The 13762-nt window shown below is 47.0% G+C and overlaps 1 protein-coding gene across 2 annotated transcripts in view; it reads left to right on the forward strand.

Moving 5' to 3' along the window:
* The first annotated feature begins 6712 nt into the window (after positions 1–6712).
* LOC8036930 (transmembrane GTPase Marf) overlaps positions 6713–13762 on the forward strand; it is a 37329-nt gene continuing 30279 nt past the window's right edge. The window contains exons 1-2 of one of the 2 annotated variants that reach the window (XM_029979971.3): positions 6713–6775; positions 6958–7260. In XM_029979971.3, the coding sequence (XP_029835831.2) occupies positions 7029–7260 (232 nt within the window). In that variant the 5' untranslated portion in view covers positions 6713–6775; positions 6958–7028. The remainder of the gene's footprint in view (positions 6776–6957; positions 7261–13762) is intronic. The other variant, XM_040501449.1, reaches the window with a different exon arrangement.

Raw genomic sequence — 13762 nt, forward strand, 5'->3', positions numbered from 1 at the left:
TTAGCCCCTCTTTTGGACCTTGTCTAAAAACAATAACAAAATACAAAAAAAAATATATGCGCATAAATCACTGGTGTCGCTACGCCGATTCTTGACGAAATGCCGTCATCATTTGGCGTAGGGGTTTGGACTGGGCGAAGGATGAGAATTCTTGCAACGCTCCGCATACTGTTGTGCTCGGAGTCTGTTTTCCCGGGCGTCGCCGGTTTCTGGTGCAGCCACCACATAGCTTCCCTCGATCGACGCCTACGGTGCGCATACTGTCGCCTTCGAAGAGGCAATCTTTCCTCCCAGGTGTTGGCGGTTTCACACCAAGGGCTTCGCTGCTGCGCCTCGATTCTACATTATCGCGTACGTTGTACCGCCGCCTCGGCCGCTCGATCCCCTCCTCACCCGTTCCCGCGGCACATCATTGGTAGTGTGCCAGGAGACTCTTTCCCTTTTGTAAGAGGAAAAGTGGATGTAATGAGCGAACGAACGGAGCAAAAGTGTACGGCAGGTACCACGCCGCGGCCTCGCCAAACCAAATCACACCAATCCAAATCAGTCCAAACCAAGCCACGATTGTCCAAACGAAAGACGACTGCATGCACCAAGGCAAAAAATGCCAACGCATTTATAAAAAAAATAAAAAAATACGAGTCCCATAAGGTTTAATAGTAAACTTCTTTAAAACCATAAAACGAATGTGGACACTTTTCTTTTTTTTAAATTTGGTGCAGTGGCGTACCAACTTGTTTTTGAGTGTGAGGGGGGGGGGGGGGGGGGGGGGGCAAACCAGACCCCCCGACCCCCCCCCCCCCCCCACCCCCCCGGACCGGAGAGCGGTGCCCTTGGTATTTCTTGGGCGCCGCCGGCCAGTGTTTGTCCTGCCCATTGGCGGCTGTTTCAGGGGGGGCGGGGGGGGGGGGGGTGCAAAATACATGCCTTGCCCCCCCCCCCTACTCTGAGATCTGGGGGGGCAAGCGCCCCCCTTGCCCCCCGGTTGGCACGCCCATGATTTGGTGTGTACAGACCAAATTGTATACAGGTCTGTATACACCATTCCAATATCCAATATTTACAAGTACTCAGCACAGCACGCGCATGTTAGTTGCTTCGGAAAGCGAGCAAATCACGCGCCATACGCACGAACAATGAAAATAAAACCAATCGGGAGCCACCTTTTTTTTATATTTTTTTTAATAGGACAGAGCATTAGTTGTTTTGCCCCGTTGGCGAGCTTTCTTCCAAGTGTCTGCCTTCGATAACGCCACGGGGTCTCGTGAGCATCGAGCGTGCACGGGCATCCGAAGCACGGCGAAAGGCAACGGGCGCGTGCTCAGGTCGACCTTGCGCGATTGAAGAAACAGATGTGCGTGCGGGCTCCCTCGCATCACTGCTTTCCCGCATTAATTTTACATGTGTGGCGAAGCACCCTTTGCAGGGGCGGAAGCGCTGATACTTGGCGCCCCATTGCGGTCTTTTCAGAGGAGGAGAGCAAAGCTGTGCGGGCAGAAACTGAGGGAGAGGAGGAGACGAGAGCGCGCGGGGACGCCAGAACACCGAGCTCTGGTTGGAATTAATGGACAGACGCAAATCTAGCTGCCTTTGTCGACACTGCACTGTTCTAACGCGAACGTCAAACGCTGGACGCGAGATTTCCGCGTTCTGAAGGCTCAGTAATACTCCGACGTTGATTGCAGCGAACGCGGCGCAGTACGCGCGCGTTTCATTGCCCGGCGAGCAGGAACTCGATATCTGTGACCAATCAGTATATCTGTGCACAGCGCACACAGATATTGATTGGTAAATGGCGGGCGGCGACGCAGACGACCAAGTCGAGTCGCGGGTTGCGTTTGGCGAGCGTATTGATAGATGGCGTCTGGAGCAGCGTCTGAAGATGTAGCCGACCAGCGAAAGAAAGCAGACGACACGCAGACGAAATCCGTTGGCTGCAAAAGCGCCGTCGTAATGCAAACGCGCTTTTTTCCCCTTTAAACATTGCTTTTATTGTCCGCATTTATTTTTTAACCAGAGGTACATTACAGAAAGATTATGTTCATTGGAATAAACCATGGTGCTCGCGAGCAGTCTCGTTAAGGAAGTAGCGCCATCTATCAATACGAGCGCCAAACCCGCCCCGCTATTCGACTTGGTCGAGTGCGTCGCCGCCCGCCGTTGACCCTGGCAAGTTTCTTGGCCCTATTTTTTACAGAAAGAGAGCTACGCTTTGTAATAAGAAAAAACCGACCTGTGAAATACATCTTTGACGAAACGTTTAGATTGCTACGTGCAGGTGTCGATTTTTACGGTCCACTGTAGATCAAACCTGGTGGCTTGGACACCCTATATATTTCTACATCTTAAAAGTTCTAGTCTGTGCGGCGAACCAGCCGAGACGAGTGTGGTTCCGAAGCTGACCCTCGAGTGCCAAGCTGAGTCTCAAGCACGTCGTTCACTCCCTCTTCTTGTGTCGGCTGTTCACTACAATATCCCCCGCACCTTGGCCGTGCACCATGTACTGAAACAAGAGTGTCAGGGCCGGAGGGCGAAGGTAAATCTTACGTAATTCTCCCAGGTGTCGCTCCTTGGGGTGCGACGAGAAATAGGTGGGAGAGGCGGCGCGGAGGCTGAGTGTGAGCGCGCTTTACTCGGTCGATAGATACCACTCGTTCTTTGTTGCTAACAAGTATCGTGAACTTCTTATGTCTCTCTTTATGTATAACGGGGAACGGACCATCGTATAAGGGATTTTAGAAGCGTCTTGGACGCCGTCGTGTCGAAGAAAAACGTGCTTGCACTTTGTGAGATCTGTACTGATGGAAATGTTTCGCGTGGAAGGGATTCGTGATGCTACAAGTCGCAGACTCGCAGGACTTGCTTTAGGAGCCGCAACCGATGAACGTAATATTCCGCGCTCTGCGTTTCCGACTGTCCCGGGATATCCTACACAGAACTGACCGCGGATCAGCTCACCGACAACACAGGTCCAAACACGGGGAAGGCATCACGTGACTTTTTGATGCCCAGCCAACAAAAGTTTAAACTTTACTTGCATCAACGTGGGATGCAAGTGACCCTGTCGCATGCGAGTTGGGCCGTAGCACTGCGCTCGCTTCCTCCCGGTAGTGTTTACGTGAGCGAGGAAAAGGCGAGACTGGCAAGGCCAAGGCGGCGATAGTTTTACCTCTGCTGCCGGCCGCTCCCTCTTAGCAGAGGCCGGGCCGCTGCGCCACCATGGAGAGGACTTCTTTGTGTGGTGGCGTTCCCTGGAACTACGCCGCGCATCAGCCATTTGGGTGACTGCTACAGGTTACAGCCTTTGCTTCATGGGACAGGGTAATTTATGTGTCGTATGGTGCGGCTTCAAAAGCTGATAACGCCGGTTCGCTCCATGGGACAATTAATGCTTTCGCATTAATAACGCTCCCATGCACGCTTTGAAGGTCGTTGGACAGCGAAGCTGTGGTATCACCTGCAACGATTTCCCACTTCACTACAGACCCTTTTTATGGCAAACGCCGCCAGGTGGTGCTCTAGTCTTTGACGTCTCAGAGAACTTCCGATTTAGGAAAAGAAGGAACGACGAGTTGCCATAGCAATGAGGCCATCTTAAAGGGGCACGGAAACAAAAATTAAGATATTCAAATTTTGGTCGGAAATGAGTCAAGCATGACGGATAATAACCGTAAATGTTAATCGCACGTTTGTATTTTGAACGACTGGTTATATTTTTTGTTCCAAACGGTGCACTCGAGCAAGGGCTGGAAGAGAAGCGAACGGAGAGCGCGATGCGTCATGAGATATCCGACGAAAACAAAAACAGAAAGAAAAGATTTCCCGCGTTCGTGGCTTAGCAACCCTGGCAGGGTTATGAACTTTGCCGTTGGTGGCGTTGTCAGCGTTGTGGTGGTGTCAATAGCGTCAACGCGTTACAACCGAGCCGTTCAAAGTACCCGTGGGGTGACGAGCGTGTGGCTGGCCCAAGGAGCACGTAGCTTCCACAGCACTGCCAGCTTAGGGCTGAACGGGGTGGGGAAAGCAACTTTTTCCCGAGTTTTGAGCGACTGGCTAATCTTTTCGGGGGACAATGGCTGTATCCGGGTGCGCAAACGAGGGTCCGAGAAAGAGGGGAATCCCTCCTTTCCGTCTTCTTAGACTGTTTGGTCCAATGCGCGATTTGTGAGTTCAGGAGGAAAGCTAAGAAGGAAAATGTTGAAATTCCAAAAAGCGGCGCTGCTCCGATGGCACTTGCTACGTCATGACAACCTAGCAAGCTCCCCAACGTTGCTAGATTACCTCCCAAATAGGCTCCGCATGCATCCATCAGGTGCACATTGAAAGATCGTTTAATTACGTTTAAAATTAGTTTCCTCGTGCCTTTCAACGCAAGATTGGTGTTTTTGAGGTTATACTGCAACACAAACCCATTAAAGCTAAAAAATGAGCGCTGGAATTTCGTTTCCCTACCGCTTTAAAAAAATACTTCAACGAAATTTTAAATATACCCGCCGTGTCCAGAAATAGGCTGAATATGATCCACAATATCTGTATATGACAATCATGCGTTTGTATTTTGAGCCTGGTGGCTGTATTTTTTGTTATCAACGGCCACTCTGGAAAGCGCTCGGAGAGCAGCCAGCAGCGGAGAGCACGCAACATCCGGCGCAATCGTGACGTAGATTGTCTTGGGACGAGCAAAGCTGCGGCGATGCTGATGCCAACAGGATGCTGTTTCAGCCACCGAAGTGGCCGAAGCACGCCAGCGATCGGGCCACAGCAACTGATGATGAACAATTTAGCCAGTGCAGTACAACCGCTACACTGGCTAAATTGTTCATCTACAGCTGATACACCAGACGCCCACAGAGGCGGACTAACTTCCGGCTGTATAAACATACACACAACAATTCGCTTTAGTACATGACTCGTTGGTCGGTTTTTTTCGTCTCCGTCAACAGAACAGTAGTCGACAGAAAACCCACGCGGATGCCTTATATACAGCTTCGCTGTAAAAGGAAGTCATGCCTCCCCCGTGGGTCCAAGCCAACCTCCTTTTTCCAAGTGGCTTTCTGGGCGTTGATGTCGCTCAGATCGGGTCACCAATATGTAGTGAAATGACTACATAATATGTACTATATGCGTTTTTACAGCTTAAGCCTGTGAAGCGAACCAGCGGACACGAGTGTGGTTCCGAAGCTCACCCTGGTCCTGGAGCTTTAAGCATAGCCTCGAGCGCTTCGTTCACTTCCTCTTCTTGTGCCGGCTATACCAAAATGTAATCGACAAAAAAAGCCACTTGAAGCTCTGTACTTTTCTCACCTATTACGTTCCAAGCTGGTTAGATTTTTTTTATTATTATTATTATATTTCTCTTACGTTACTAGAGCCTCGCCCACTAACTCCCGAGTGTGCGATGCAAAATTAAAGTGAGATACCCAGAAACCCGTTGCAGGTGCCCTAAGTCGCTGACGCAAATTTTGAGGAATGTATTTGGAAAAGTATTTGGAGGAGACCATGCAAATACATTTTGTTGTATTTGTATCTTGTACTTAAATGCTCTTTTGGAAATGTAATTAGATTTGTAATTAAATACATTTTTGACGAAGCATTTTGTATTTGTATTTCGATACATATTTGCATGTATTTTTCCCATCCATATATATATATATATATATATATATATATATATCGGCCACAAAGTTCTATATCGTCCAGCTGTTCCGGTGAGTTGCTATCACTAAAGGGGGAGGGGGGAATCAGTACGTGCCCTTATGAACTATTAATCATGGCTTTGTTTCAAATCTACTCTAATGGACCACATGGGAGCACAAATAGAGCAACGCTGTGTAGCAAGGAGGATTTTCGAAGGCAAAAGTAGAAGACTGCGGGCATGAACATCTTAGAAGCGCGGCCCAAATGGTCGTGTGCAATCTGTTGAGCAATCACAATTGGGCGAGCCGCGCTCGAACGTCAAGTGCGATTAAGTAGGTTGATAATAAGCCAGCACTGATCACTGATGAGAAGCTGTTGTGTGCAGTATTCTGTAAATCGTCTGAGGACGGAAACAAGACTTACCTTCCCCCCACTTCCGTCGCGAGTGTCGCAAGTATACAGTCGTCAGAGTAAAGTATATAAGACGCTGATCCAGAGGCACATACGGCTTCACGCACATTGCACTCGCAAAACACATTCACGCGGCGTATATTATTTATCGGTATCCAAGCGTGCGAAGGCACAGAGACACAGCACTTCGGCGTGCCAAGGAAGCTTTGAACATGCCGCCAGGCGAAACTTGCTTTTGACGAGTTGTGCCTTTTTCCTGCGGCACTGCGCTTTCGTAAAAATTTTCGCGTGTTCTCAATCGCAAGTATCGCGCCTCACAGAAGATTTTAGAGAACGTCTTCGACATATGACGACAAACAACTAGAAACGTGTCTTTAACACGTTGCCGCCGGCCTTCGCAACGCTAGCAAAAGGAAGAAAAACGGCATGCAAGATGGCAGCCCGGTTGCCGCAATTCATAGCCGCAATCGCGCTGTGCATATACGGCTCTGGCGCTGTGATACTGCTCCATAAGCGGCGAAACTTCGTTGTAGTATCCCCTTAAAGGCAAAGCTGAAACGTCCTTCTGTATTTTCTTCTTATTTTGCTTTTCGTCATATGCGCCGTAAACGCTGCAAACAAGGGATTTTTACGAGTACTTGGTTCCCGCATTGGCCACCAGGATAACCAGCAAACGTTTGCAAGATGGCGCCGTACACATGAAATAGAACCTGCGTGAAGGACGTTTGTAAGAAACACGTTTTGTACTTACTCATTTCCTAAAGTAAACGCAAGAAACTATCCTAAACGGGAACGCGCACCCTCCGTCTAAATGTACGCGCAATCCAAATCAAACTACATAGGCTTGTTTTCCTCCGTTGCCGTTATTTTGTCGCGACCGTTTCATTCAAGGCACTCGATTTCTTCCAGTCATTTTTTCCTTTAGTTATCTTCGACCGGTGACCACCGCCACGATTGCCATATCAGCGTCGCAAGCCACTATGTCCGGCACCCTGAGCCGGTCGGTGTCGCTGAGCCCGCTCGAGCCGAGCCCTCCGGGCCAGCCGAGCTCGGGCTCCCCGCCCAAAGTATCCGGACTGCCGAAGGACACGCGCCAGCTGACGGACCTCACCATTTCGCCGCTCAAAATCTTCGTGTCCGCGAAGAAACGCATCAACGACGTCTTCGTAGGGATCCAGGGATATGTGGAGGAGAGCCATGCCTTTCTCTCGGGTAAGTTCCCTCGCAGTTCGTTTGCGTTACTTCAATCGCGAACCTTCGTCATCACTATTTACGCTTTACCCTACTATCACGCGGCGCCGTGGGCTTCCTCGGCATGGGCCTCTGGTTTTTCTTCGGTATCGCCGCTGTCGTCAGCCAAATAAATATACCAATACAGATACAAACATTGACAGTAAACCCGGAGACTGGCATGTGAAAAAGTAAAAACACAAAAAAGACGAGAACATAAAGGAAGAAAAGGGGGGGGGGGGGGGGGGGGGGTGTAGGACGACAGGCTGCTTGTCAAACTCAGCATAAAGGGACACGGCAAGGGAAAAGAATGTTTTTTTTTTTGTTTTTTTTTTAAGGGCATAAATGGGCCACATGACCTTAAAATTATTTTTAGGCGAAAAAAAAAAAAAAATTTCCGCAATATTTACGTTGTTAGACACAATCTATAGTCGGTGACAGGTCAAGAACAAAGTGGAAGCTCCTCCCATCCCTTTCCACTTTAGTGAAGCGAACGTTGGAGAGGAGGCGACCTCCTCTCCACCAATCGCTTCGCTGAAGTGGAAAGGGGTGGGAGGAGCTTCCACTTCGTTCTTGACCTGTCACCGACTATAGGTAGAGATCACAACCCGCTCAAGTCCCGCCCACAAATCATTCGCCCCGCCTAATACTACTTGACTGGCTTGGCTGCTCGACCGAACAGGCTAACAAGCATATTGTCCCCCTTCCGCGTCATCTGGTGCATTTAGTCTGGGACGGAAGCCTCCGGCATTGCCTGCTATTTCACCGCCGTCTATCGTCTGCAATGACGTGAGACGTAAACACAAAAGCTGCGCTTCTGTGTCCGTTTTCGCCTCCGTCCGTCTGCTATTCATCCGCCATCTAAAAACTTCTGCAACGCTGAGAAGACGCAACCATGAAAGCGGTGTCCTAGCATTCCATCATGCATGAGCCATGACCTAATACAAGCATCTGTTAGTGTTTATCAATGTGCATAGGCCGTGGCTACATCCACGCGCGGGGACGTAGCCATGTCGGGAGGAGATAAGGCTCCATCCACGCAAAAGGTCACGTGACTTATAATTTAAGGACATAATTTGTTTTTATTTACATATTATGCTTTCTTACAACTAAATATAGGATTTAAAAATAAAGAGGTTACATTTTATTGTTGTTTTAAAGTTAATATATCACGTGACCTTACAAATTCTTAGACAATTTATCAATGTTTCACTGTTTTCTAACACTGATAGGAAATATCATGCGTCATAAAAATAGTATCCGTAGATGTCTTTATATTTATGTTGTCCAGGAGTCACACACACGTGTGGGCGTGCCATCCGTGCGTGGGGGCGTGCAGCCTGCAGCCATGTGGTGTGGGCTTAGTTGGCTTGGCGCGGCTGCGGCCTCTGGGGCCTTCGCCCATGTGCACATCGCTGCTGAGGCGAGGCGGCGAGGCTTCGCCGTGTATGTGATTGGCTTAATTCGTTTAAGGCATTGTAGTGTGAGCTTATGTGCATCGAAGGGGACAAGTGCGAGCACACGCTTCGTATGTTCTTGACTTGCACGCACGCTCGCTATCTCACAAAGATTGTGTGAGAAGGGAAAGCATGCATTAGACTCAGTAATAACAAACCTATTGAGAGCATTCAATCGAGAAAACTGGGTAAAAGATTTCAGAAACAGTTTATTTCATGACAAATAAGACAGTAGCCGATGCACAGATGCCACTCGTCCACGAGATCACCGATGAACACGAAGCCCTTCTTGCGGCAGAACTCCTGCAGGAGCCAGTTCACTTCTCTGTGCCGATCATTCTACACCTGGATCACTGCACTCTGCCTACGCTGACACTCCAACGAAAAGAACCTGTTCTCCCAACTCGGAAGAAAAAGTGATCTGCGTCGTCGGATTGCGTTCCAAGATCTGAGCGGCCAGCCGACGGTACTTGTCAACGTACGCGCAGGCACAAACGCTGGTGTTGTTTGTGCCAAAATCGAGCAGGGCGTCAGACACTTCGAGAAGCAGAGCCTTGATCCTAATGTTACTAAACACCCGCACTTCGACAGCCACCCGGTTATTCGATGTGAAATACTGGGACTAGTATTTCAAAATCGAATCCCCGGCAACCAAAACTGCGTTCATATCAGAAGCGCGACCGTGTGAATACACAAAGTTTTCTCGACCAAGAAAACAATAAAATAAAAATAAAAACAACACTTCAGAGAAACCCGCTTGGGGAAGACCAGGCGGGAACAGCAGTCCGCGCACGGCAGGAACGCAAGGAGCAATGGCCACCGAGCACAAGGCAAAACAATGGGAGACAAGACCGCAGGTTGATTGTTGCGTGGACGGAGACAAGACGGAAGGAGAACTGCTTCCGTCCACGCAAAAAAGTGACGTGGGCGCCGGAAGTGACGTAGTGCGTGGATGGAGCCTTATCTCCTCCCGACATGGCTACATCCCCGCGCGTGGATGTAGACACTCCCATGTGCATAATTAACAACCGAGAAAATAAAAAATAAAAAAAAAAATCAACAAATATTTATTCTTTTTAGGTTTACTCTTCTTGTTATTTTTTTTCACATACCTTCTGTGAGCAAGGTGGGTAAGCGTTATGACTAACAGTTAAAATGTGGCATAAAAATATTTCCTTTTGTAGGCCAGGGTCACTGCGCAACTTGAAAGCTTGCCTTTCGAGGTGCACTGTGCAGCTCAAAAGCTCGCCTTTCGAGGTGCAATGACGGGAACATACCTAGACAAGCCTGATGTGAGCTGAACGCCCGATTGCCTCCATCCAAAGCGCTTGCAAATTCTTACGTGTCTAGGTATCTTCTCGGTATTCAAACCATGGTTGCAATCACGACGGTTACACAATTCACAGAGCAGAGGAGCCGCTTTTACGAGAACCAACATCTTTATTCAGCATCAACATGCACAAAGAAGGAAATCAAGCCAGATCGATCAATATCTGGGACTCTAGAGTTAGGCCAGTCCCGCTACATAAACAAGCATTCGCACAGGGCTCCTGAAGGCGCATACTTGCAGCAGTTGTTTGTTGCAAACAATGTCGGTTGAGGAGATCTTCCTGTAAACACCTCTGTAAACTCAAAAACAATCGCACTCATAAAAATGGTCGAGCTCAACAAGCTTCGTTCATTCGGCACTCTGCAGACGCCGGCAGCCATGTTTTTTAACGTTTTAAACCAAAGCGGGATAAGCAATCTCAGAATACATTTGAAAACAATTCTGACTCTATCTTGATTATTTGCTTCTCAAATATAAAAAAAAATAGTTAATTAAAATACTATCAAAGCATGGAGGTAAAAAATTGACAACCAACCTTTCACACGTCAATCATTTCTCCAGCCAATGAGAGATATAAGCACCTTGTAAGCATGGGACAGGGCTTAACAGGCTGCGACCTTCATCTTCTGCACCTAAATTACGTCTAGCAACGTAAATGTTGTACAAAAAACTTTCTTTTTTCGTGCGAAATTTATTTTAAAAAATATGTGTCCTATTTATGCCCTTTACAAAAAAACTTTTTTTCCTTACAGTGTTCCTTTAGTGGTTCGTTCAGACACCAGCATTTGACTGCGTTAAGACTGCTTGTGTCGCGCTGTTGCTATGGCGACCCTTGCCATGAGGCAAGGGTGAGGCGCTGTGCTGCACGACGCAATGCGGCGCAACGCGGTCGACGCAACTGTGTGAACAAGCCTTAAGGTTTATTTTGAAATAAAGCTTGTATGCTCATTGACAAAGTGAGAACAGCAGGGAGAAGCTTTATTAAAACTTGGGTTTGGGCTAGTTGGTTCATTACTGAATAAAAGGTTAAAAAGCGCGAACAAACGAGGACAATAAAGAAACACGGACGACAGGACAGGCGCTTCACTCTCAACTGGTTTTTATTAACACCATTGTCACCTATATATACACATTGCCCAAACCACATCGGATTCAATCGCGACAATCAGAGCCAACCTTCCAGAAACACCATCTCACTCTGGAGCAAATACAAAGACGGAGCGCTGACGCAATTGTTTTCTTTCTTTTTTATGTAGAATGCCTCTATAATCTCTCTTTCCGTTTTTTCCTTTGCCTTTCTTAAAAACTTTGTGCCAGTCAGGTCAGGTTTACATCCACATCGCCCACAATGGTCAGCGAGATGGCCCCCCGCGTTGTTGCGCACACACAAATTATGTTCACGTGCTCTATCATTGAAGCAGCGCCCAGTCTGCCCAATGTAGACTCTGCCACAACTAAACGGAATCTCGTACACCACATTGGTGACGCACGCAGTATATTGCACCGCGCGTTTCTTGGAGCACGGTGCCTTTTTCTGCCTTGTCAACATCGGACATATCCTGGCAAGTTTACACGGCGCAGAAAAAACCACGTTAATGTCGTATCTACCAGCTACCTTTTTTAAATTATGAGATAGGGTATGCATGTACGGAATGACTTGCACTCGTTTCTTCTCTTTACGTGCCTCGCTGCCTTTTTTACTTCTTTTTAGCTTTTGAAGAAGGCTCTCACAACAACTAGAGATTAGATTAGGGGGGTACCCCGCGTCTGTTAACCTTTTTGATTGTCGTTCAAAACTGATTTTCATCTGGTGGTTGCAACTTTTTTCCAGAGCCGCACTTAGACATGTCAAGGCTATACCCCTCTTTACCAGTTTAGAGTGAGCACTTTCAAACATCACCAGGCTTTTCTTAGTGCGCGGACAATACTGCCAACAGACATGTTCTTCAGAAAAAAGAATCAAAATGTCTAAAAACTGAATGCAGTTATTCACAGGCAATTCCCAGGTAAAATTAAGTCCGCCTGACACCTCCCTAAACAGTCCGACAATCTTCTCAACCGTTTTCTCCAAACCTGAGTGTGTATCTAAAATGAAAAAATAGTCATCTACGTATCTATACGTCTTTAAAACATGGAAATCTGCAAGTCTATCTGAAATTTGCCGGTCCAGTGATGCCAAAAAAATGTTACACAAAACAGGGGCAACTGTCGACCCAATGCACACACCAGACTTTTGTACAAAATATCTCTCGTCAAAACTGACGGCAGTCGACTGAAGATAAAAGACTAGCAGCTCCAAAAAATGATCGCTGCTAACGCCCGCGGAACTTTGAAATCTAATTTCTCCAGACTCGTTGATCTTATCCCGAACAGCCTTGAGAAGTCCTACATAAAAAAGAAAGAAAACAATTGCGTCAGCGCTCCGTCTTTGTATTTGCTCCAGAGTGAGATGGTGTTTCTGGAAGGTTGGCTCTGATTGTCGCGATTGAATCCGATGTGGTTTGGGCAATGTGTATATATAGGTGACAATGGTGTTAATAAAAACCAGTTGAGAGTGAAGCGCCTGTCCTGTCGTCCGTGTTTCTTTATTGTCCTCGTTTGTTCGTGCTTTTTAACCTTTTATTCAGGAGAAGCTTTAGTTGTCCCGCCTTTAGTGTAAGCTTCTTACCTTTAAAAATGCTTCGGCGTTTTATGCGCCCCGAACGCGCACATGCGGTGAAGGCATGGAGTGCGTTGTGGAGGCCGAGCGTTCCAAAGACACACCCTGCCATTCTTACTCTCTCAGTGATTACAGCTGAGCTTGACACATTGTCTGTCCCCAACCCTCCTTTTTTTCTTTTTCTTTTTTTTTTTGTCTCATTGTTTTCCCTTTTTTCACCCCAGTCTCACGGTTTAGCACCTTCTTCAATATACAACTTGCCCACAGTTCAAGCATTTTTTTTTTCTCACTACACTTTTATTTTATTGATTTACATACCCAAGTTTGTTCTCTAAAACCAAGCTTAAAAGGGACACTGATAGGGTATATATGCTCGCCAAGGTTTGTGTTTGCACATGACATTTAAGAGCCTAACTGCCCAAAACAGAATTTGCGGGTCGAGATTAGTTTTTTTCCATCCGAAAACCGCCGATCGAGAACTGGCGAATTTGAGTCGCGCTCACTTTCTTCTCCATGGTCCCGTGCCGTTTTCTATGGTTTAGATGCAACCACCAAAAATAATAAAAGCCATGGGTCACTGAAGGCACACACTCAATACTAGAAATGTACAAAAAGTATGATACCCAGTTTTTGTGTCTATTAAAAAGCTGCAAATACGTTGATTGAACAAAAAAAAAAAATTGCACAGCCACGTGGCTTCCAGTACCTTTCTTTTTATCTATATTTCTTCTTCCTCCCCAATCCAGTTTTGGTTTCAGTTTCGAGCGGTTGCGTTTTTTTATTTTATTAAAAATATGCGTGAAACTGTAGCAAAATATAGATTGGGTAGTCTTCTGACACCATAATGAATTGCTTGCCAAAAAATAAAAAAAATAAAACATTTTTTGGGGGGTGTCAGTGTTTTGCATTTCGGAAGTTTTATTTCACAATTGAAATGGGCATCAGGCACGTCTTGGACACTGTTAACCAAGTTCTAGTTAGTACAGATGTTTTGGTGCCACATCAGTCAGTTAAACAGATATGATAATAATCGCATTA

The sequence above is a fragment of the Ixodes scapularis genome, unplaced genomic scaffold, assembly GCF_016920785.2.
Source record: "Ixodes scapularis isolate PalLabHiFi unplaced genomic scaffold, ASM1692078v2 PGA_scaffold1__304_contigs__length_218370807, whole genome shotgun sequence".
NCBI classification, from domain to species: Eukaryota; Metazoa; Arthropoda; class Arachnida; order Ixodida; family Ixodidae; genus Ixodes; species Ixodes scapularis.